At 37.7% G+C, this 24,423-nt stretch overlaps 1 protein-coding gene across 5 annotated transcripts in view; it reads left to right on the forward strand.

Moving 5' to 3' along the window:
* znf521 (zinc finger protein 521) overlaps positions 1-24,423 on the forward strand; it is a 327,852-nt gene that overhangs the window by 20,930 nt on the left and 282,499 nt on the right. For all 5 annotated transcript variants that reach the window (XM_062980436.1, XM_062980434.1, XM_008108625.3 and 2 more), the window contains 2 exons: positions 9,982-10,038; positions 18,486-18,665. Coding sequence is in view for 4 of the 5 variants with exons in the window: in XM_062980434.1 (XP_062836504.1) it covers positions 9,982-10,038; positions 18,486-18,665 (237 nt within the window). In the remaining variant the exon portion in view is untranslated. The remainder of the gene's footprint in view (positions 1-9,981; positions 10,039-18,485; positions 18,666-24,423) is intronic.

Below are 24,423 nucleotides of genomic sequence, written 5' to 3' on the forward strand. Positions count from 1 at the left end.
GAACTTCCTGCTAGTCTGGAGATTGATAATGTTTGCATTGAGTGAAAAAAATTACTATCTCATACTTAATAGCTTTTCAAACTGTGCATTGTGGCACATTAGTGCAGTGGTTCTCAACCTGTGGGTCCCCAGATGTTTTGGCCTTCAACTCCCAGAAATCCTAACAGCTGATAAACTGACTCGGATTTCTGGGAGTTGTGGGCCAAAACACCTGGAGACGCACAGGTTGAGAACCACTGCATTAGTGTGTTGGCTTCAGTACTTAGATGTATTGTGAAAACAACAGAAAAAACCTCTGAGTCTATGTGAAAAAAATAAATCACATAAATAATTTTAAAATATATAAAAGAACGCATACATTTCATTATTATAATTTACGCATGTGTCCAAATCTCTCACAACTGGTTTAACCTCCAGTTTGCTGGTAAAACTGAATTTCTGTGCCGCGAAATGATACATTTCTAAAACGTGCATCACCAACACAAAACGTTTGTAAAGGTCTGCCATACACCACCATATATGCAAATTTTGATAAAAACTAGAAGGCTTAAAATCTTCCCAAAGAACCCTCCCAAAATATAGGACATTGATACTCTGTTGGCTCTAAATCTGAATTAAGGAACACTCAAGGCATTTCCAGATTACATTGTGTTTTTCCAAATTATGTTTTTGAAGCACGATCCTTTCCTGTAATGCTAATATAGAATCATAGAATCATAGAGTTGGAAGAGACCTTGTGGGCCATCCAGTCTAACCCTCTGCAAAGAAGCAGGAAAATTGCATTCAAAGCACCCCCGACAGATGGCCATCCAGCCTCTGTTCAACGAAGGAGCCTCTAACACACTCTGGAGCAGAGAATTCCACTGCTGAACAGCTCTCACAGTGAGGTAGTTCTTCCTAATTCAGGTGGAATCTTCTTTCCTGTAATTTGAAGCCAGTGTTCTGTGTCCTAGTCTCCAGGACAGCAGGAAACAAACTTGCTCCCTCCTCCCTATGACTTCCCCTCACATATTCATATATGGCCAGCATGTCTCCTCTCAGCCTTCTCTTTTGCAGGGTAAACATGCTCAGCTCTCTCTGTGTGTATATCTTCAAGTAGCCCATCAAATTGGGACAACTTTTTGAATTTCATAGAGTTTTATTAGTGAAGGAACTGGTTTTGCCTGATATTTGTTTGTGGTCTTCCATCCAAGTACAAACCAGGGCTGACCCATCCTAGATTCTATGATAAGATTGTATCTGATACCTTTACATTATTTAGGCCCTTAATATTGTCTGACCAGTGTCCATTTCTCAATATAGGATGGAGCCAGTATCAATTATTATTTTAAAAATAAATATAACACCTGGAATGCACCTTCTGATATGCTTCATAGTTAAGTAATCTACAGATGATTGGGGTGAGTGGGTTAAAAGCCCACTCTGCGAATGTGCTCCTTTTTGGCCGAAGATGGCAAAAGAAGCATCTTATTATAGCAGGCTTTATTAATAGATATTTTCTATGGAGAAGATAATTATGCCCATAGAAAAGTTAAGAATTCCTATTAACTCATAAATAGGCTGAGCTGATATTAGCCCTGCACTCTTTAGATTATTTATGAAAGGAAATATACTTATAGATATGCTTAAAGATACTTTCAGAAATAATAGAAATTATAGGGAGGGACAAGCAAACATCAGGGTTTGGTTACCGACAGATGCTTGAGTGTCCTTTGTTCAGAGGTACGTTCAAGGACGAAGGGTAAGAAGCCAAATTTGTTAAAACTGGACAAAGTGGAACTATTTCACGCTCCGTTTTACTTGGGTACTTCATTTGCAGTTAATCTCCACTGAAAGGTCTGGTTTGAATCAGTTGCAGGTTTGCCTGTATCAGGAAACCTTATTAAACCATATTCGAATAGCAAAATATTCTCATCTCCCTTTGAACTTCCTGGAAGGGAAGAGAATTAACACACATTTCCTGCTCTGGTTCTTAAGTGTCTATTTCTAAAATGTGTTTCTTTTTGAAGAGTGAAGGGGCAGTCTGGGCCTCTTATTAGCTTCACATGCACAGGCAAGAGAAGGAAAATGCATCAAGATACTTCTAGAAATTACAGTAATTTGTGGATAGTAAAATAATGGCATGCACATATCACTTCTGTTCTGTCTGGGTAGCTCTGTAAATTGTGTATTGATTATGCTAATATGTCTAGTGTCTCTATTACTTGTCTGCTGATACTGCTCAAACATGCAGATTGAATGCATTTTTCTCTGCAAAGTTGTCATTCTTGTGGGAAGAGATTTGTGTAAGATGGGTGAAAAGACCAAAGAACTTCTAATCTTTATGCATAGGAGGGTTTACAAAATAACTATGTATTGAACTGCAGAAAATGCAAAATGCAAGCAAAAAAAAAAAAAAAAGAAAAGAAAAAGGTCTGGACAATTGTATTAGGTCAAAATCTTTTCTCCTCTTCTGCCCCCAGCAATCATTGTTGCTGTGTTAGGTTTATTTTCTTTCATGTTCTTTCAGAAAACTATTTTAAGAAGGATACTAAATCAATAGCAATCTATTTTTATAGTTTATTTTGAGATATGTTGCTTCTCTTATTTTGTTTAACAAGCTGAAAAGAGATGCAGGGCAGCAGGTATCTCTTTAAAATGTATTAACCTGCCGCGTGCAGAAAAAATAGACATTTTCAATTATCCAAAGCTTTTATATTTATTATTGTTTATATTGGCACGGATACAATAAATCACAGTCTTTGTAGTCCATAAAGGAGTTGCTTTAAGTTCAAGTGTACCTTCTCACTGTGTTCTTACAGCATTGGATTCACCCATTGTTTTCCCAATTCTTTGTTAAGCTTCAAGAGCCCATTTTAAGCCTTATTTAAAAGACAGTCTAATCAAGTATGACAACTCCCAGAAATCCCAGTCAGTTTACCAGCTGTTAGGATTTCTGGGGCTTGAAGGCCAAAACATCTGGGGATCCACAGGTTGAGAATCACTGCCATAGAGCAAAGGAAAAATAATGATTTTACTGAAAACATGTTCAGTTTCAGATGTTCACACATCTTATAGTATGACCTATCTCTGAATCAACAGGTGCATCTACATGGTAGAATTAATGTAATTTGTCAACATTTTATAATGTTATAAAATCCTGAGATTTTTCATTTGGTGAACACCAGCACTTTCTGGCAGAAATGCTTAAAGGCCTTGTAAAACTACAACTCCCAAGATTCTATATCTCCTACAGTTAAGGTTTGGACAGTGAGCTGCTGTAGTTTGCATGAATCGTGTTTGCTGATCTGTGGGTGAACGGTGTCTCTGGAAGAGCTGATTTGCATTTGCAAAGTAAAAACTTCACATGTAGTTGACTCTAGTACATAAACAACTAATATAATGTTGCATTAATCTTCTGCTAGCATTGGGAAATAGTATTAACAACCTACTGATAATATTCCTGTCTCATTGTCACTTCATTGTCCATCCTTTGTCCTTTCAATGGTTATAAATACATCCATTTGCTGCAGAACAGCTTTGAGCCTCTATTCTGCAAATTTGAGACCTTTTTTCCATTTGTCCCTTCTTTTTTAAATATGTCATGGCAAAAAAGATTATCCTGTGTCCTGTAATAAACATTTCTGCACTGAGAAAAAATTCAACAGTGTTAGGAGTACCAGTATCATAGAAATGTTTCCAATCTTGTTGAACCATATTGTACAGTTTTTCCATATGAGATTAAAGATCTGCAAATGATATATTACCCTAAGTAATGTATAAACCTAAACATTTTAATCTAAAAATCAACTTCACAACCCTAAGTTGACTTATCCATGCATCAATATGAGTACTGTCCCTTAACTCTTATGAAAAAAGAACCATTCTGTTCTCTGAGTAGAATGGTGAAAGTTTACAGTTTAATCTATCTCTGGCAAACATTTTAAAAAGCCCAATCTTCTATCTCTCTCTCTCAGTGGTACTGCTTCTGGCATTTTTAAATATTTGGATGAGAAAAATGTTGGTGACAGTGAGACATGGCAGCTGGCCCCGAGACAGCATTGGTGCTTTCCCCTTTCTGGATGACCCTCACCTTATCTATGTGTCTTAACAGAATCCATAATTTGGCCCCTAAACTTACCGTTGACTTATATATGATGCAGTGCCATTTCTCATTTAGCATAACTGATATTTTACTTTATTAGCTTTGCCTCGGGTGTCAAAGGGTAAGGCACAAGAAATGGGGGAAAAGTTTGCAAAATAGCTATAAATAACGGTTTAAAACCATTGGTAGAACAGTGTTCTTTCCCCCAAAGATATTGGTGTTCTTAATGAATGTGAGTTGGCACAGTGTGCATCTGTATTCCATTTAGGTATCAGACCATGAGGGGGTTGCCCAGACACTGATGAGCAGTTTTGGGAAGTTAGCTGGAGCATGCATGTCCCTATCTCTGCTAATATTTGAAAGATTCTTCGCTGATTCTTCCCTGACAACATATGCACTGTATCTGCTTTGCAGATGTCTTTTCTGTAAGCTAGGCACAACTTTCACCATGTTAATAGCATGGACAAAGAGGAATGAAATGTAACTTTTTTTTGGTCTGAATGGAAAGTGAGAGCATAAAGTAGCAGAACACATTGGAATTCTGAAGCCATTCTTTGGCTTCAGGCAGACTCATGGCATTATGATATGATGGATAAAGGCCTATCACTCTGTAGCCTTTGGTGTGGTTGATTAGCAGGTGCTAGTGATTAGTCGACTGTTATGGACTGAATTGCTGATAGGAAGTCTTTTTTGTGGTTGGCTGTTTTAATCTGTGTATGACTATTGCCATATTCAACTTTTAGTGTGGGAAGTGTGTGCTTAACAAATTTGTGTCCTACCTTCCAAAGTTGTTCATGAAAGCTGCAAGCAGGGACTATAGTTCAATAACTATGTTAGTCAGTGAAGTATTTAGTACACTGAGAAAACTTTCGACCACGCTTAGTCTTTTCAAAATAATCTCTGCGACAGACAAAATTAGAGTAGGCACTGATATGATATCTTGATTGCTACCTCCCCCCCACATCTCTGTCTCTCTCGCTCTCTCTCAGAATGTAATGCGGTGTGAATTTTTGAATGCACTTAAATACAAGTATGAAATGCAAAATTTCAAGGATAGGAATATACGCCATGTCAAACAGTGTGGCTATGGTGTTGGTGCTGCTTCCTTTGTAACTTAACATTATGCTAAAAGATCACATGGCCCCATATTTTCTATGGATCTATCGTTATAGGAAACCTACTAACCCATACAGCCCATGGGCCAAATCCAGCCCACCACATCATTTTATGTGACCCATGAGATTTTCAATGCTAGGGAAGCATCGTTACATTTATAAAGTCTTAACAATTACAAACAGCTTTTTGAAGGCAACCATAAAGTTGATGGTGGCCCTCAGTGAAGATGTGTTTCATCTTCATTCGCATTGGGAAATGATCACAGTTTTATTTATTTTTTTTGGATTTTTACCTGTCCCTTGTCCCAAAGAAAGAAACGAAAGTCAGCTAACTATAAAATTAACAAAGTAAACATTTCTATTTATTCTGAGGTAAAATGAAAAACAGATCAATTTAGTCATCTGACCTTAAAGTCACTTCTTTCTGAAACCCAGCTTCACTCTGGCTGTCTAGACTGTTCCTAATTTGGGGGGAATGCCTGAATCCTCCTTCAGGAGTTGGATCTTTGCCCCATATTAATTCGGATCAGCTCTGTGCAGTGTTTAGCCAACGCATAACTGATGGCTTTCCACATCGACCTATGTGGCCAGTGTAGATGGGACCTATTATTCATATTATTATAAATCTCATAATTCCGCCAGTGTAATTCTGTGGTCAGCTTCTAGAGATTCATGGACAGATATTATCTCTAGGTCTTCCAACACAGTCTTAAATTTCAGGGGGAAGGAAAGTCCTAGAGAGACCCTTTTAATCATATCTAGGAATAATCAAATCCACAAAATTTAAAACCTAGGAATAGTCAAATCCACAAAATTTAAAACCGGAGCCTCCGGTGGCCTAGGAGATAAAAGCCTTGTGACTTGAAGGTTGGGTTGCTGACTTGAAGGCTGCCAGGTTCGAATCCCACCCGGGGAGAGCGCGGATGAGCTCCCTCTATCAGCTCCAACTTCATGTGGGGACATGAGAGAAGCCTCCCACAAGGATGGTAAAACATCAAAACATCCGGGCGTCCCCTGGGCCACGTCCTTGCAGACGGCCAATTCTCTCACTCCAGAAGCAACTCCGGTTGCTCCTCACACGAAAAAAAAATTAAAACCATAGATGTAGAGGGGCAATTGTATATGCCCCACGCTGTGATTTAGAAATATGAAGGCTTAGATGAAACCGAGAGAGAGAGAATTGGGTTTCATCAGTGTATTGATTGAAGTATATGGAGTAAAGGAGATATATTAAAGTATATGGTAAACAAACAACAATGAATTTGGCACAGGAAACCACTGATGCCACCTACCATATTCTGGTGTTTGTTAGTACTGTATTCTTGAAGTTTGGCTTTAGTAATTTTCCATAGACCAAATTTGGAAAGTAAGAGTCAAGGTTTAATTGATTTTATCAAATGCTACCTAACCCACATCTGTCATCACAGATAGGATGCTAATACCACAGCAGATACTAAGGATTTGTGGCATTGGCAGGCTGATGGCACAGTTCCTTCTTCAGTCTAGCCTTTAAAGGGATTTTTAGACAACATCAATGAATAAGTCCAATTTGTCCTCTTCAAAAAGGCCACTTAAAAAGAATCTAAACTGTCTGTTTAGTTGGTGCTATGATGTAAGAAAGATTCCCCAGCAACTTCTCACAGACAATCTTGCAGGGACAGACGGTCTTAAAAAACAGCATCAAGTTTAAAAACCATTTTAAGTTTACACAAATTTGAGGAAGCAGCGCCAACATCTTTTAAATTATGATGTCTAAATTCCTGGTTTGTTTTATTATGTATATTCATGGATTATGTGTTGCTTCGCTTTACATTTTACTTGTATAACTTTTGGTCAATTTTGAACAGTTTTCGGTTTGTTCATTTATTTTGGGGAACCATTCAGAATCTTGGAAGAAAAAGGTGACATTTCCTTATGAGAAATGTCAATTCCCAGCAATATATAACTCTTAGGCCCAATTTACACTTATACCATTGGGCAAACCCACATGTGTACTTTCAACTGTTAACCATGCTTCACTGTTATATAGATCAAGAAAGAGTTAAAAATAAGTTAATGATCATGCCCCTCTATTGTCAGTGGGGGTGAAGCAGGAGCCAGAGGTTTTCCATCTAACTCAACTTGTGAATATTTTACTCAGCTGGAAAGAAGCAGGATACATTTTCTTCTGAGTGGGCCTGCTTCAAGCATGGCTAGAATATTACCGCTGCCTCCTGATCTATTTCTACAAATGCACATTTATGTGGAGTATTTTTCTTAGATAATCCTGCTGGTTGAAATTGTTGGTTTTTTTTGTTGCGGGGTGGTGGTGGTGGTTGTTGTTGTTGTTGTTGTTGTTGTTGTTGTTTTTTGCAAAGTTCCCAAGAAGAGGGGAAGTTAACTGAGAAACCAAGATAGGGAGAACTGTGTCTCATCCCAGTTTAAATCAGCCTAGGTTCAAGAGAGAGTTCTCCTTTTTTCTGTCTGCATGAAGGGACTTAACAGCACCCCTCTTTCTCTTTCATACTAGGTTCTGTCACACAGTGCCAGAGGATAAGCTTATCAACAGACGAGCATCTTATATTTGTCTTTTCTTTTTCAATATTAGCTTGGTTTGCCCTAATAAAGTAAATGACTAACTTTCTCTGCACTGCTCCAGATCTCTTGGATGAGTTTGATTATCTGAGAAGCTTTATTTGATGTTTGCTAGTGAGAGGTTGGCTTGCCAAAAGCTGCCCAACCTTTTCAGGCAGATTCCTCCAGCCAGCTGAATTGAGAGGGAGTTTCATCTGGGAATCCTTGGGGTCATCTATATGTGACAAAAAAATGGCAGCACTAATCTGGAGTGGGGTACTCCAGATCAGCACCGTGGTCAGCCACTGAGATGACTTGGGTGGCTGGTGTGTATCCACATTGCCCAGCTATGCCAGAACTGGTTTAGTGCCAGTTGGATCACTATACTTACCTTTTTCCTGTCAATATTGCCTGAGAAAAAAACAGCCAGTGGTTGTTGCTTGGTGCCTGTAGTGATGTCAGGCAAAGCAATGTGAAAGACAGGAATGGGGTGATTCTCCAATTACTTTATTGCTCTGGCGAGTGTCACTACAGGCGCATGGAGCAACAACCGTGGTTAGTTTCATGCCTAATGGTGGCTTCTATGCCCAGATCCACAGAGGAAGGTAAATGCCATCCCCTGTCCCTGGGTTGCCCAAGCCTGGGGAAAGCAGGATGGCTGAATAGCCACAGCTGCTTCCAAATAGGAAGCAACCCAACTGTTTACACTGGCTGAAAATGCAGGCTAGCTTTTGGGAGAATCCATCACACACTGAGGTAGCACATTCCACTGACAAAAAGCTCTTCCCTTCAGGAAGGATTTCCTAACATTTAGGAGGAATCTCTTTTCTTTTAGTTTGAATCTGTTGCTCCATGTGTTAGACTCTAAAGCAGTAGAAAACAACCTTGCTCCCGACTCAGTATTTTTTGTAGAAGTCTCTTAGCAATTCTCAAAATGAAATTGTTGACTAAAACCGAAATCAGAAGTTGGAGAAGTGGTTTCAAATAATTTATATGGGTTCAGAGAGAGCTTTCAATTTCACTGTTACGAAGCTGTAGACTGATACATCAAGCAGTAACAAAACCAATATATTTATATGGAATAATGTATGTGTGAAAAAAGAGTGTAAGAGTGAAAGAGAGAGTGCAAATATATCCACAACTTCTTGAAATTTGTGTTCTTTATATTAAGCAAGTTAGAGCTATAGTTCCCAAGGGGGCTAGAAATTCTTAATTGTGTTTGATAATACTTTGTGTCAGTCACGTACTATTTAAGTTATCCCCCTTCCATTTTTAATGACTTGTTCTGTAAAACAAATCAAAACACAAGTAATAGTTATATCAGGCAATAAGACATAAAATATAATGCCTTCATGAATATTTCTGTTATCAAATGCTTAGTGGTATCACATCCACCCTGTTAAATATGCAACTTTTTGCATTTTTGCCAAGGAGTTTTTTCTATATCTTGGCTTCAAGATTGCTGTTTAATATATGTCTGAGGAAACATAAAAACACAAATCTTCAAAATTGGAAAACAGACCCACATTTTTTCTACTGTCCATGTAAATCAGAATGGAGGAGGAAGTTTTGTTGTCAAAAAGAGAAAAGAGAGAGAGAAAGGCAATTCTGCTGCACTTTCCTCTTTGTTTTGCCTTCCCTCCTTTACAAATTGCTCCAGAGCCCAACTCAGAGCTGCAGCCAAATGTAAATTGCCGGAATAGCTGCAGTGTAACTGACCATCACTCAACCAAAATGGAAGGCTTGCTGGCATTGACAACTCTGTAGTCATGATAAAGAGCACTGTGTACTAGATAGAAACCTTTAATACACAAAAGCCAAAAATGTTTAATTCAATTTTTGGGCAATTTAAAAATTACAATATATTTCAAGTTTGATGGAATTTAAGAAAGCATGTTTCCCTGATGTCTACAGTATACTTTAATGTTAGAGTTTTCAAGCCAGGATAGAGTTGATGATAGTTAGTTACTGTTTCTGACAATTGATTTTGCTAACTTAACAACAGTATTTTTTTTAATTGTCCATAAAGCCACTTAGTTTAAATTGTTGTATTGAGAGCCAGGCAGGCAGCTAGCTAGGCAGGATTTCCTTTTACCATGGAGAGAAAACATTGCTGGCCTTAAGAACACAGAGTAGTGAATTCATAATGATGATGTCTGTGTATAGAATACCTTATGGCCCTTACCTAACATCTTGTTTTTGTTTGTTTCCTTTCTTTCTCCCTGACAGTAGAAGAAAATGAATTGGAGGACCAGGGAAGCTTGGGACAGTCAGCTCTACAGACAGGTAAATGTCAAATCCCTACATATCTTTTTACCATATAAAAATGCACGAGAAGTTTGGTGTCTTCGCTTTTGTTGTCTTCCTGAAAGTATGTGGATGAAGCAAAGAAAGGAAACAATCAAACCTGTCATCAACTTTTTGTCTTTCTTTCCTTCCAACCTTCTTGCTCTTGTTCATCTCAAATTATCATCATAATTTGAGATCCATAGTGTGATGGATGAATGAACGTCATGGATATGCATGGATCCTTGCTTGCAAACAAGTCTCCCCCTCTAACTGATAGCACCTAATAGGGATTTTAAAAGAAACCTTACCTATGAAAATGTTTTTGTGCTTGTGAGCCAGATACGTGCACAGGTTAGGAATTTATTTATTTTATTTAATATTTTGCAGTCCGCTTGCATGCCATCTGCTCTATGTACTTTCTTCCTTTCACCTGGGCTCATTTTTGAAAAAAATCAGTTTGCCACAGGAAAGGCTGAAAGAGAAAACAACTTAAATATATTACGCTGGTGCATGCACACTTTTGGATTGTGGCCAGCGTCTCTGCAGTGTGGTAGCTTTTATAAATAAGCAGATAGTTTAAATCTTAATCCACTGAATTGGTTAGCAGCTACTGATCCCCACATTTAAGTCACTGGGAGTTTTGTCATTAAATCTTTATTTCAGCCAGAAAGAGTTTAGGTTGGAAACCTGATCTGTTCATTATAATGAACAGCTATAAGGGGGTTAATAGCATGTTTGTTACAATGACTCTCTTTTGTTATTTGTTTCTCCTATGGGAAAAAAATACTTAGTTTCTATAGGTTAAAGACTGATTACCTGCTTTAATTTGTTTGATTACTTGTTCTGCAAAACTGTATTTAAATAGTCTTTGTTCAGTTAAATCATTTTGCTGTTCTCTGTGTTAGTGTTTGTTTATAGATCTTCATATGAGGCTCAAGTATTTGTAAAGGAGGAATTTTGCTTTTATTGAATATGGCTTCTTTAGATGAATGAACCCAAACATTTTATCACAACAAGTGTACAGGAGTGCTTTCTTTATGAAGTGTTTAATAATGTATTACATGTGATAAATTACTAGTAAAATTTAGATGAATTTAATTTCTTTATTATCATTGTGTTGCCTATGTTTTGGGTAAACCATGTACGTTATATTGTCTTCATTTACCAGTAGCCAAAATAGGATGTACTAGGTGTTTTACAAAATGCAGATTTTTCTTCTCGGTTTTCTGGGAATGTCTATAACCACTTGAAAAAATAAAATTCCATGCATATTTCTGTTTGAAGGAAAGCAGTGGACTTTGACTGGGAAATAAATTTTAAGGAAACAGAGTGTATCTTTCCAGGATGTTTGACCTGCTTTTTTGCTTCATCAGTTGTTAAGGATATTTGTAGTAAACCCATCTTATCACTCTACTTAGCTGTTAATTCCCAATGTATAATTAAGTGATTGACATGCTTGCATAATATCCTATTGGGACACCTTCAGCATTTATTCCTAGAAAAGCAAGGCTTAGCTGTACAAGACATAAACACAAACACACACAAAATGTTTTCCTTTTAATTTCCCCATGCTTTTTTATGATGTCAAAAGGAACAGTGTTATCGACCCTAGTTACCAGTATTTCCCTGCTGATAGAAATATTTTATATCTTTTATATTATGAGAAAGATCACATTATTTTAATCCTCCTCCCATTATCATTATGCCAGAGAATATCCTAGATGGTGGGGATTTCTCTAGTAAACAATCCATGTTTGGTGACTATTTTTGCTATTATATTTTATAGTGTAAATAGCAACTTAAATATTACAGTAAAGTAGGCTTGACAATGCCATATTGTGCCATTATAGACATAATACAAGTTGAACATCCCTTGTCTGGAATTCCAAAATCCAGCACACTCCAAAATTGTCTACATTAGTGATTGAGAGAGCAACCCCTTTGCTTTCTGATGATTCAGTGCCCACAAACTTCGTTTCATGCCCAAAATTATTTGAAATAGTGTATAATTTTTTTTACACTATTCACTGTACATATCTACCTCAGGCTTGGTAGATACATTGCATATGAATTTTATGTTTATACTTGGGTTCCATTTCTGACATACCTTTTTATGTATTTATGTGCTTGTACATGCAAATACAAGTGTTACAAAATCCTCCATCCCTAAATGTGAAATCTTAAACATTTTTGGCCCCAAGGATTTTGGACAAGAGATGCTCAACCTTTTCCTTGGTTAGAAAGAAGTTGCAATGTGCTCCCTCCCTTTTTCTTCTGGGAGATTTTTCTCCTGTATGATTTACTTTAACAGTGGTTGTTGTTGCAGTTGTTAAGCCATTCCAAATTTATGGTGGCCTTAAGGTGAACCTATCACAGACATTTATGGCAGTATTTTTTTCAGAGTGAATTTACTATTGCCTTTCTCTGGGACTTGAGAGTATGGTACATGTCCAAGGTCACCCAGTAGGTTTCCATGGCTGAGGTGGGATTCAAACTGATTTCCAGAGTCATAGTCCAGTGATCACACCCCACTATACCACTTGGTTGTTGTTGACAGTGGGATAGTTATATCTGCAATGGCACCATCCAGGACTGTGTTTATAACCAGAGTGAAATCCAGCTGTTCAAGTAAATTTGTAATCTGTGGTTATGTGGACATCTGGTTAGTTCTATGAAGAGCAAAACCAGAATGTTTAAATATACAAACCATGATTGGTGTTGCTATGGAAGTAATGCCATACTGTGATTAATCTGTTTGGACTTTCTAATAAAATAGTGACATTTCTGAGGACTACCATCTCCTTTGAACTCAGGTGTTTTAAAATTTGAACACAACACAAACTATAGCCAAACATTTAAAAAAACTTGCTCATGTTGGAGGGTGACCCGTTAATGCTCCCTTTGTCAATGTCACTCAGGAGTAGGAGAGCACTTGAAAAGAGTTAGTAATCTCTATTAAGAGATACATGTACTTGTTCTATGTTTTCTTTTAAAGGTGGCATTGCATGCTCTTAAAAAAGTGTTCCAGACTTCAAGCTAATACAGAAAACTTTACAACAGCCTCACACATGAGGGTAGCCTACAAAGCTCTATACATGCTGCTATAAGTTTTTCTAGTAATAGTTTGTATCAAAGCTCTGGCTCTTTCCATTAAATGTGCTTTTTATGGAGTACCAAGTTATAAATGTAGTGCAGCTACGGCATATTAATCTTACTGCAGAGATTTAATGAGGCAGTTGTTTTGCGATGGACACTATTGGGAGCAGACAGCGACAGAGTTTTACTTCACCGCTGAACTGCAGAAATATTCCTTTCCTGGTCATAATTATAACCACATGATCTCTTAGTTTTCCTTTCTTTTGCCAGCACTTTTCCATGCAGAAGTGGCTTGGAAGGAGGTCCATTAAAATGCAGTCAAATGTACTGGAAACTGGGCTATTTTCCTGGTTAGTTTGACATTTTAGGCTCTTGATCAGCTATGGATCCTTGTTGCGTGGGGAGAAATATGCAGGATGAGTTTCAAGCATACAAAGTGTCTTTGCCAGCCTGCTGAAATAGCTTTTAGATATTTATTACTTTTTAAAAACTTGACTTTTATATAGGTTATAAAAAGTAAATGTGGTGAAACCTAATTTTAACATGTACAGAATAGAATTTCTGCTGCTGGCCCTAAACCAATCTCTTACTGGAAATTAATTGAAGTCCATGGGTTTATTGCTGCTAACTCTTTTAAGCCTTTGCAGTTTTTTAATTTTCCTCCAAAGTTGCTGTTTTATTAGACTAAGTTTCAGCAATAACATCCCTCATGAGGAGAAGGAAAAGGAGGAGAAAACCACCTGCCAGGACACAAAAGTAACGGGGAGGGGGGGAAAACACATACTACTTAAATTTCCATTTATAAATAATGTTCGACATAATCAGGAACAGAAAAACAGCAGTTCATTTATGTACAGTATTAATAGCTGGAATTTATTTCAGAGCCAAACCTCTTTTTTTTTTCATTAGGTAATTTTATAAAGGCGATCTTGCAGATGGGGTGATGGTGTACAAACTTGCTGATGTATTGCTGGTGTTCTGAAGAGAGCAGTGATTTCCAAATGGCAAACTGGATTGCATTATGCTTTGAGATTTTTAACACCCAATTCTAATTGTTAACTAAACCTATTGAATGTAATATAATTCCCATTGAGTAATTGATTTAGTGTGGGTCTCATGGACAGGAATGGATTTCTATGAGCATGTTGCCTACCCACATTGTGAATGCAAGGGCATTGTGATAGGGTATACATTCATGCACACATATATCAGATCATTTTTGACCTTGATTCCTGTTTCCAGAGATCAGCATGTGTGCCTATTTTCTTAATGCAAAGCTTTCCAAACATTTCATATTGATGACACACTTTTTAACCATGCATCATTTTGCAACACAGTAATTCAGTTTTACTAGCAAACCAGAAGTTAAACCAGCCCTTTATAAGAGATATGGACACATACATAAATTGTCATAACAAAATGTATGACACAAAATATCTTATGGAAATCTTTTATTTATATATTGAAAATACATGATTTATTGCTTCTTTTATATAGACTCAAAGGTCTCTTGTTAGTTTGATGTGGCACAACTACTCACTGCAGCTGATGCACAATTTGGAAAGCTATGTCTTAATGGCAAGTAGAATGGAGGGAGTGCCATATATATCTCATCTTAGTGATCATATTACAATGGGATTCCAAAGCCACCCATCTTAGATGTTCATGAGATGTGTTTCTCACCCTAGCATGTAGATGTTCATCCAAATGGTATGGCTTTCTCAGACTTAGACCACTTGCCTTGGTGGTGGAGATTAGCTGACTAATAGACTTGAGGACTTATGTGACTTTTAGTAATGGCCTTTGATTTGTAAAGTTTAGAAATATAACTCAAAAAAAGCCAATCGCCACTTGTTAGTCTACTTCTTACTTATGAGTAGAGAGTAATACTTTATTGACTCAGTGCTTTGAGGATTCTGAGACGTGCATTATTAACGCAGTAGTGAAGTAGCACAATATTAATATATTATTCTTAATTCACAAAGTATTTTTTAAAAACCAAGAAAAGCCTTAAATCACTCCCTGGTGATGATTCTGAAACGATGAGTAGATCTTTGTTCTCAAACAAAAATTCCAGTGTTGACACTTGCTATTAAAATATTTAAATGTAATGAGTAGGATCATTATGTGTAATATATTGCTTCCAAATAGTAGATATGTGATGCAAGATGGAGAACATGTCATTAAGCCATGTCCTTCATCTCACACCATTAAATATGATAGCCTGCCAGTGCAAGATCAGAGGGAGGGCATATGTGAGATGCCCTGAATGCTCAGTTGGTGATTTGTGTATATTTGTCCATCACAGGAAAAGGGGAATAAGAGAAAAAGGTAGGATTGTAACCTGAGCTTTATGTATTCCACATGTAGCCTGCAAAATCAGAGTAGAGTCATGGTACATAGAGGGGATTTGAGTTCTGAAATTCATTTCTTAGTCTGTATGCTTATAGGCATGTATATATGATTGGTGAATAGTGATGGAAACATAGAATCATAGAGTTTGAAGAGACCACAATAGACATCCAGTTCAACCCCCTTCCATGTAAGAACATGAAATTAGAGCACTCACAGTTTAAAAACCATCATATTTCCTAATTTGATTTAAATGAAGACTATAGCATTTATGGATTCAGTTTGCATCCTGCCAACATTTATCGCGCATGCTGAACCAAAGATTCATCAAACATTTGCTGTGATCTTTGCTATGTTTTGTCGTTTCTATACCCAAAGTGGTTTTATTTCCATTCAACTGCTTCCACGTTTTGTAACTTTATTGTATAATGGGGGTTTCTTTTCAGACAAAAGGCAATAGTGGAAATGTATTCATCAAGAGAAGTAGAGCCTGCCACAATTCATTATACAGGGGCTGCGAATGAACCTAGGTTTCACAGGTTTCCCCCCTTAAGAGTTGACCTAAAAACTAACGTAGCATTTTGCAAGAGCACATATTCTGAAGTTGCAGCAGGTGGGACTAAGTCGCCTGGCTCCTGTCCCTGTAGATTTGTATCTATGAATGCTTAAGTGTGGAGGGAACTCTTTTCTCTCCTCCACACTAACTCCTATTATGTAATTTTGGGGGTAGGGGGAATTTTATGTTAATGGGCAATTCTGTGTGAGATTATTGTCCTAAGCATTTTTTCAGTATTTATATCCTAAGCATTCTGTGTGTGTGTGTGCCTGTGTGTGTGTTATGTTATTAGACTCTTGTTAAGAGCCAGCATCCATGAATAATGAGTACCGAGCATTGTTGCATCCCTTTCTCCCCTCTAGCATGCTACTTAAAGCAAAGTCAGACTCTACCCTTATTTTAAAACAAACAGGTCTGTAAACTTTATGTGCAGCATTTAAATAGTCATGTTAAAATTCAGACCCAGTGCCCACATTTCCCTGAGTGCTGTCAGTTTTATGAGATGAAACTGGGAGCTTGAGCTGAACATCTAATAGTATGCATTGTGCACATGCTGCCTTCCAACAAGTGTTTAATGATGTCGGGGTCAGTTTGCAACAGTTAAGACAATTATTTCTTTTCCTCAGCTGTTTATAACCTACTGGTATTTTTCACCGTGAGGCTCAGGTAGATGCAGAAAGTGGGAATGTACTTACAAGTAAGTTTGGAATGCAAGTAGTGTGTTAAAGGGAGTTTAGAAGGGCTTTCCCTTTTGTTCAGCAGGTGTTGCTTTGGGACAGTGCAAGACCCACATTAAACAATATGGAAATGAACAAGTATACAACTTTATACCACTTATATATTGGGAGTGCTCCTTCTATGTGAGCATTCCCATAGAAGAAAAAGATATTTTAAAAATATATATGTATACACTATATGCATATCGCTTATTTATTTATTTATTTATTTGCAGTATTTATATTCCACCCTTCTCATCCCAAAGGGGACTCAGGGCGGATCACATTGTATACATATAAGGCAAACATTCAATGCCATATACACATAGAACAAAGACAGAGACAGACGCAGAGGCAATTTAACCTTCTCCTGAGGGGATGTTTGATTCCGGCCACAGGGGGAGCAGCTTGCTTCATCATCCACTGCTACGGCACTTCCTCATTCCAATGGCGGCTGGATGATTTTTATGGAGTCGTAAATTAGTTAAATTAGCCTCCCCACTTTATAAGTGGTACCTTAATTTCCTACTTGATAGATGCAACTATCTTTCGGGTTGCTAGGTAAGCAACGAGCAGGGGCTATTTTTTTTTCCATTGTCGGGTGCTCACCCTGCCATGGGCTGGCCTCGAACTTATGACCTCTTGGTCAGAGTGATTTATTGCAGCTGTCTGCTCATTTAAGATTCACTTCCACTAGAAAGAAGAACCTTACATTGTTGGGGCCCTGAGTGTGTGTGCTCATGCATGATCTGTACCTTCCACTTCTGGAAGAAGTATGGTATATGTCTGCCACCCCTAATGTCCAAATGCATTTTAAATACATCCTAGGGTGCTGATTATTTTGTCTCCTCTGCATCTGAGTATATTTTAATATTTTTCAATATTTTCATGCCCTCAACCATTTTTAAGGCAATATTCCTTTTTGTATACAAAACTGAGGTAGCATTGGATGATGTCTAGGTTCTGCTTTGTAGAAGGGGTTTTGTGACAACTGGTTGCAATAATTCATAATTTTTTATTGGGATCATCATTACTATCCTGGAATTAGAATTAGATTATCTGTTTCATCCTCACTACTCTGGTTAAGATGTATAATAATAAAAAATGGCCTCTAGGGTTAACTATCCTCTGCAGGTTAATACTACTTTGCTTAATTAGCAGGCAGTTTTAAGTACTTTTGCAATATCTGACTGTCAGGAATAGTGGGATTTTTTGTAATTTTTCATCAGGCAGTAAAACAAGCTGATCATTGGTACAATTCCACTTTCTTGCTTTTTGGTTAGCTTTAGCTTTAAAATAAAAATAGTGAAGAGTAAATCTCCTGAATTCTCCCACCAGCACCTTTTGTCTTTTTTCAGTAGGTGGTGCTGAATTGTAGAAGGGATTTATTATTTTAAATTATTCAGGAGATGAAAAGCTCCCAGCAGTTGTATTAAACTTGTAAAAATTAACCACAATGAATAGAAGTATTGCCCTTGTATGGGGGTGGAGTACTATTTTTTGGTAAGAAAGATCACCGGGATTAGAACAGAGAGATGTTTCCTCTGCTTATTGAGTAGTAAATTCTAGCATAATTTTGAAGTGCTGCTGGCTTACTCCACAAGTATTTCTCTGCTTCTTGAGTAACCTAAACAACAACAATAGTCAAACTCAATCTTGAATCCTCTTTTTATATTGAATCTTTTTTTAAAGGCCTTGGGGTCATAGTCTTGATTTTTTTCCAGATCTGAACTGTAAACTTGAAGACAAGATAGAAGATGGAGAGTTGATAGATTGTAAGAAAAGGCCGGAAGAAGGGGAGGAGTTAGAGGAAGAAGCTGTGCACAGCTGTGAAAACTGCCTCCAGGTGTTTGAGTCACTGAGTGATATCACAGAACACAAGATCAATCAGTGTCAACTGACAGGTAAACAATACTTATTTTGTGTCTCCTTATATTGTTCTATTTCTGATTTCAGGTTTCTGCTTCAGAGGTGCTTAACTTGTTTCTGCACTGAGTTTTCGGGTGCAAAGAATCAAGGATCATTATTTCAATCAGTCAAATGCCCTTGTACCATCCTTCAAGTTTGAGCTTTCACCTGCTTCTCTGTCTTAACAATTTTAGTTACTTTGGCTGTGAAAATCCTAAGATGAAGGAGAGCTGCTGTTACAGTTCAAATAACAGTTGGCCATAATGATTGAGTACAGATAAGAGGGGATGAAGTAGAACATTGAACCAGTAATGTTATTACCTGTATACTTATGTATAAGTCTAGATATTTTGGTCAAAAAAAACAACCACCAAAAACTCGGTCAACTTGTATGTGGGTCAGTGTGAGTCCTGTCCCTTAACTCTTATAAAAAAGGAACCATCTCCTTCTCTGAGTAGAGCTGCAAAAGTCAAGAGTTTAGTCCATCCCAAGCGAGTCTAAAGCAGTGGTTCTCAACTTGTGGTTCCCCTAATGTTTTGGCCTTCAACCTCCCAGAAATCCTAACAGCTGGTCAACTGACTAGGATTTCTGGGAGTTGTAGGCTGAAACACCTGGATTAAAGGAAGCACTTGACTCCCTATACTCTCTGTTGTGGCACCACTTTTGGCTCTTTTTGTAATGCCTGGTGGGTAAATGGCAGTGGCAGCAGCCAGGGGACCTGGACCCCTAGGGCTTTCCTCTCTCCACAGAATGGCCCTTGAATTATCCATGCGCCTTATCACAGTCCATAATCCAAAACCTGCTCTCAACTTATATATGAGGTTGACTGGTTCATGAGTATATATGTGTGGTAGTTATTCATGAGAAGAGCTACTTCACCAGTTGTGAGGCTGTAGACCAGTGGTTCTCAATCAGTGGGTCCCCAGTTATTTCAGCCTACAACTCCTAGAAATCTCAGCCATTTTACCAGCTGTTAGGATTTCTGGGAGTTGAAGGCCAAAAACATCTGGGGACCCCAGGTTGAGAACTACTGCTTTAAGGCCTCTAGGCAAAAGTAATGTATACATCCTAAACAAGGATGCATTTTCTTGGTGGGTTTTCTGACTAATGTTTGAGACTGTAAGAACTGAATGCATATCTGAATATGCATTTAACAGAATAATATGCTCTCAAACAGTGAGTGAGGAAAGAACTCCTTGTGGCAAATTTCTGGAAATATTTGGGTTGTGCGTTTTTGGAAATTTGTTTACTATGAGAAATTTGAAGAATTGTGTAGAAAGAATTTGTTATAGAATAGTTCTAGAAGATGAAAAATACACGAGTTTCTGACATCAGAGTAGTTTTTGAAGCTTAGAAAGACTTTTCTTCTGTCTCAGCACTAGCAAAAAACCCTGATTAGATTACATCAAGCAATCTATATATTAAAATTAAGCATTTTTATCCTTTTGTCTGTCATTGTTTCCTTATCCCCCTGTGAAGGTAAGTCAGATTTGATTAAGCTGATGATTTTGGGTCTTGGATCTCAGCTTCTGTGATCTATAACAGTTAACTAACAAATAGGATAGACTTGTATGGAATCAAGTACCTTTGAAGTTATGGGATACATGCCCACTTTTTATTACATATGACACCTCTAGTAAAGAAAATAATTCAAAATGCACATAGACAAGACCTTAACTCAGTAACAGTGCGTGCAAAATTCTCAGGTTATAGAAGTCTGTTTCACATAGAGAAAATCTCCGTTCATATCCCAGTGTTCCCAGTTTACAAGAGAATTGGGAGGAAATGACTGAGAGAAGACACTTCTTTTGACACTGCAGACCTGCTTCCATAATTTGTTCACAGTGGATGGCTAATTGGACCAGTGGCATGATACACTATCTGATACGCTTTATGACAGCTTTCATACCTAGAAGTTGGTCCTGTAGATAATTCATAGTGAACAGAAAAAGAAATCACACATATTTGAGACAGAGAAAGAGAGAGTGAGAGTGAGAGAATAAATGTGTTGAAATATCTTTCTTCTAAGTAGAGCAATCAAATAATGTCAGACTATTTTGTCTGTGTTATCAGTTTTTCCATTTCAGTATAACACCTTCATGTACTTGACAGTTCTTACTTGCGCCTGAGAAACTGCTGGTGTCTGTTGGTAGATATGCTTCCTCTCTCTTTTTCTCATATTTTTGCAAAAATTTTGCATCCATGTTTGCCAAAACTTTCTGCTTTTATAACAGGAGATATCACTGTTTCTCTTTTCCTTGATTGCCCCTTTGTAATCCCCTAAAGTATCTCACCCAAAGCTGAGTGTTGAGTTGAGTGACTACAGGCAGTATGAACCGAAGATCGCACAACTGGGGAACTGAAGCGAAAGGAGAAATTCCTGGAGCAGTGCTCCTGATCCACTTCACCCCAGGTCATGCTGGAGGGCAGAACTTGCCATGCTAAATGAGGGTTAAAATGGCTCTGCCACTTGAGTAAATTTAAAAAGAAATGTTTTTCAAAGAAAAGCATTGAGCCCCCTAAAAAGCCCTGTCTCTCACTATTTCTGAATATAAAGCTATTTTTGACGGGCAGGAGAAAAACTATTCAAAATGATGGAGAGGATTTGAAAATTAGAAATAGCCCCCCTTTTCTCTGTTGAACTTCAAGATTATACAATTATGCTACACTTTTCTAATAAGTATTTAGGTTTGGTGACCATTTTATTATTGACAGTTTTTGTATTAAAATTCTAGCTTTTTTGTATTGAAGCATAAGTATGAAAACTACTTCAAAATATGTTTATAATCTGTCACAATATTCTGAAAGCAAATATGATGACTTCAGAGGGTGCCTAGGCTCTGATAGAGAATACATTAAGAATACATTCAGTGAATCGTTTTGTTGGAATGACTATACATTTCCTATGCAGCTTTCGCCCAGTAAACTGCACTAAATGAATAGATGGGGAACAGATCCTGTGAAAAATCTCTTATGGAGAATACAGTGTTCCCTCACTTATTGCAAGGGTTACGTTCCAGGACCACCCACGAAAAGTGAAAATCTGCGAAGCAGGGACACTAGATTTGTGTTGTTTGCAAGTAGTGTCTCTGTCCCCTCCTCATCTCTCAAGCATGCGCATGCGCGCTCCCGCTGCTGCCTTGTGAGGCGAAAACAAAGCTGCTACAGCCTCCTTTTCTCTCTCTTCCTTAGGCTTCTCCTTAGGAAAGAAGTAGAAAGACGGATTTATAATATTATTTTATGATTTATACTATTATTTTAGTGTTTATTAAAAAACCGCAAAACAGCAAATCCACGAAAAGCGAACCACGAAGTAGTGGGGGAACACTGTAACTGAATAGTTAAAGTGTGTTGAAGTCCTGCCTCCAGCAACCACCTGAATTGTGATGTTCTATCAGGTTCGACCACAATCTTGAACATCTCCAAAGAAATATGAGGGAGTCAATGACTCCACTCAGGTTGTTAGGTCCAAAGGTGCTGTGTAAGATACTGAACCTGATACGCACCAAGTTTAATGTGTGGGTTTAAAACACCACTAATATAATACCTGCCAGCATCCTTTTCTGACACACATGAAGTGGTATGGATGTGTAATGTTATACATACCACTCTGTAAGTGTGCAGATCCATATACATACAAAACAGGTGTAACAAGTTTAAAATACATGAAGTGCAAAAGGTATCAGTAGGTCTGTTGCATTTCTGTGCAGGGGCCACTGTACTAAATACAATGTTTTTATATTTGTTACTTTTTGTTGGGCTCTGTTACTTCACTAGACTCTCCTACGAACCAACGCGAACCCTAAGATCATTCGGGGAGGCGCTCCTCTCGCTCCCGCCTTTGTCTCAAATGCGGCTAGTGGGGACGAGGGAGAGGGCCTTCTCGGCAGTGGCCCCCCCGGCTCTGGAACGCTCTCCCTAAGGAGATCAGGTTAGCTCCTTCCCTGCCCATTTTCCGCCGGGAATTGAAAACATGGTTGTTCCAAAGCGTGTTTGAATGAATAGGCCCAATAGAGCTGTCATTAGAATATTTCTTTCTGTTTTAAAAGTGTATGGCACTTTATCACTGTTACTTATTTCCATGATACAGCACTTTATGAAACCTGTCCCCGCTGGTTTGCTTTTAATTACTCTGATTTTATCTGCTTGGATTTTAATGTATTGTCCATTATTTTATTTTGTGTATTGTTGGAATGTTTTAAGTTTTTGTCAAATATGTTGTGTTGTTGTTTCGGGCTTGTCCCTGTTGTGAGCCGCCCCGAGTCCCTTCGGGGAGATGGGGCGGGATATAAAAATAAAGTTTTATTATTATTATTATTATTATTATTATTATTATTATTGTTATTATATACAATTTTAATTTCTATAGTTGCATGCCTATCTATGCTGCTTTAAGATAAGTTTGTGAAACTGAACTTATGTAGAATAGTTGGCCATCTAGGAATCAGCTGCTTGAGATTTCAAACCCAACAAAAGAAGATACTTGGTTATGTTCAGCAGCTGATAGAACCAAAGGAGTTGCTAGAGAGATTTTTCCATGCATTAGTAGTCCATTTCCACAATGGCTGATGGCAGATGAAAACTTTGTTTAAAGAAGTAGAACTTGAAGTTGTTAATTCTTTATTTGGACTGAAAGGTCACCATCCTTAGTAGGGGATACCACCTGGGAATGGTGTAAATGTAGCGGAGATCTCTGACCTGGTAATAAGCACCAGGAGAAGGAGATAGGGATCATTCCACAATGTGCCCTGGGGGTACGTTTCTTTTAAACTTCAAGCAGTGTAGCTGGAACTGTTCAACTTTTTATTTCTTTCAGTTTTACCTTCAGGGGAAAATTGATCGATTTGGAGATGATTATTCCATAATCTCTGAATCTTTCTTTCTCCACATTGCAGTAGGAACTCCTTGAAGTTTAAAAGCATTGTGTTTCCTCTGTGCATTGTGCAGTGAGCCCAAAGAATGTGTGGGGACAGAAGTTTTCTTTAAGGGATGGTAGGGATGCATTTTGAGTTGTAATACTAATATTTTATGCTGTGGTTATACATTTTGAATGCAAAAAATGTGTCATAGCTTGGACTGCTTTTTTCCACTAATTTTTGGGTTAACCATATTTATGGGAGAGCAGAAGAAGAAGATAACATTTGAATAGTAATGTCAAAGCATGAATTTCCATTTGCCAAATGACTTGAGCTTCATGAAACTGCAGTGGATTGTTTTTCCTCTCGATATTTGCCCCAAAGTTTCCAGGGAAAAAATTATAAAAATTTCTGAAATCAATTTTGTTTCTAAGCCAATGTAATCAGTCAGATTCTTGAATCCCCCCTGCTGAATTTCATCACTATGAACCCGTATTTGTGTGTGAAACGCTTAAATTAGAAGTTGCTGGAAAACAGGAGGAAAGCTTTTGCTGCCTTGGTATCCAACTTTGATTCAGTTGCTCACTGGTTTAAAATGTTTTCATGGATATGTGAAATTACCCCTTGTTTCAAAACAATTTTTATTCTAATTATTAATTTTGGAAAAGAGTAATAAAATATATACACCTGTATATAAAATAATACAGCAGACAGGCAAGGTGTTATCTTTAGGAAAATGGTGGTTCTTGTGTTTTTTCAAGTGAGGGGGATAAATAATAGCTAACAAATGCCTGCTCTTTCACTGCTTTTATAACTGTGAATGGAAATGGTGTGTCTCATTTGTTTTTACTGCTTCATTCCAGCGGGAAGTCCAGTTTAATGACTGGAGAAGGGTTCA

Source organism: Anolis carolinensis, chromosome 4, assembly GCF_035594765.1.
Source record: "Anolis carolinensis isolate JA03-04 chromosome 4, rAnoCar3.1.pri, whole genome shotgun sequence".
NCBI classification, from domain to species: Eukaryota; Metazoa; Chordata; class Lepidosauria; order Squamata; family Dactyloidae; genus Anolis; species Anolis carolinensis.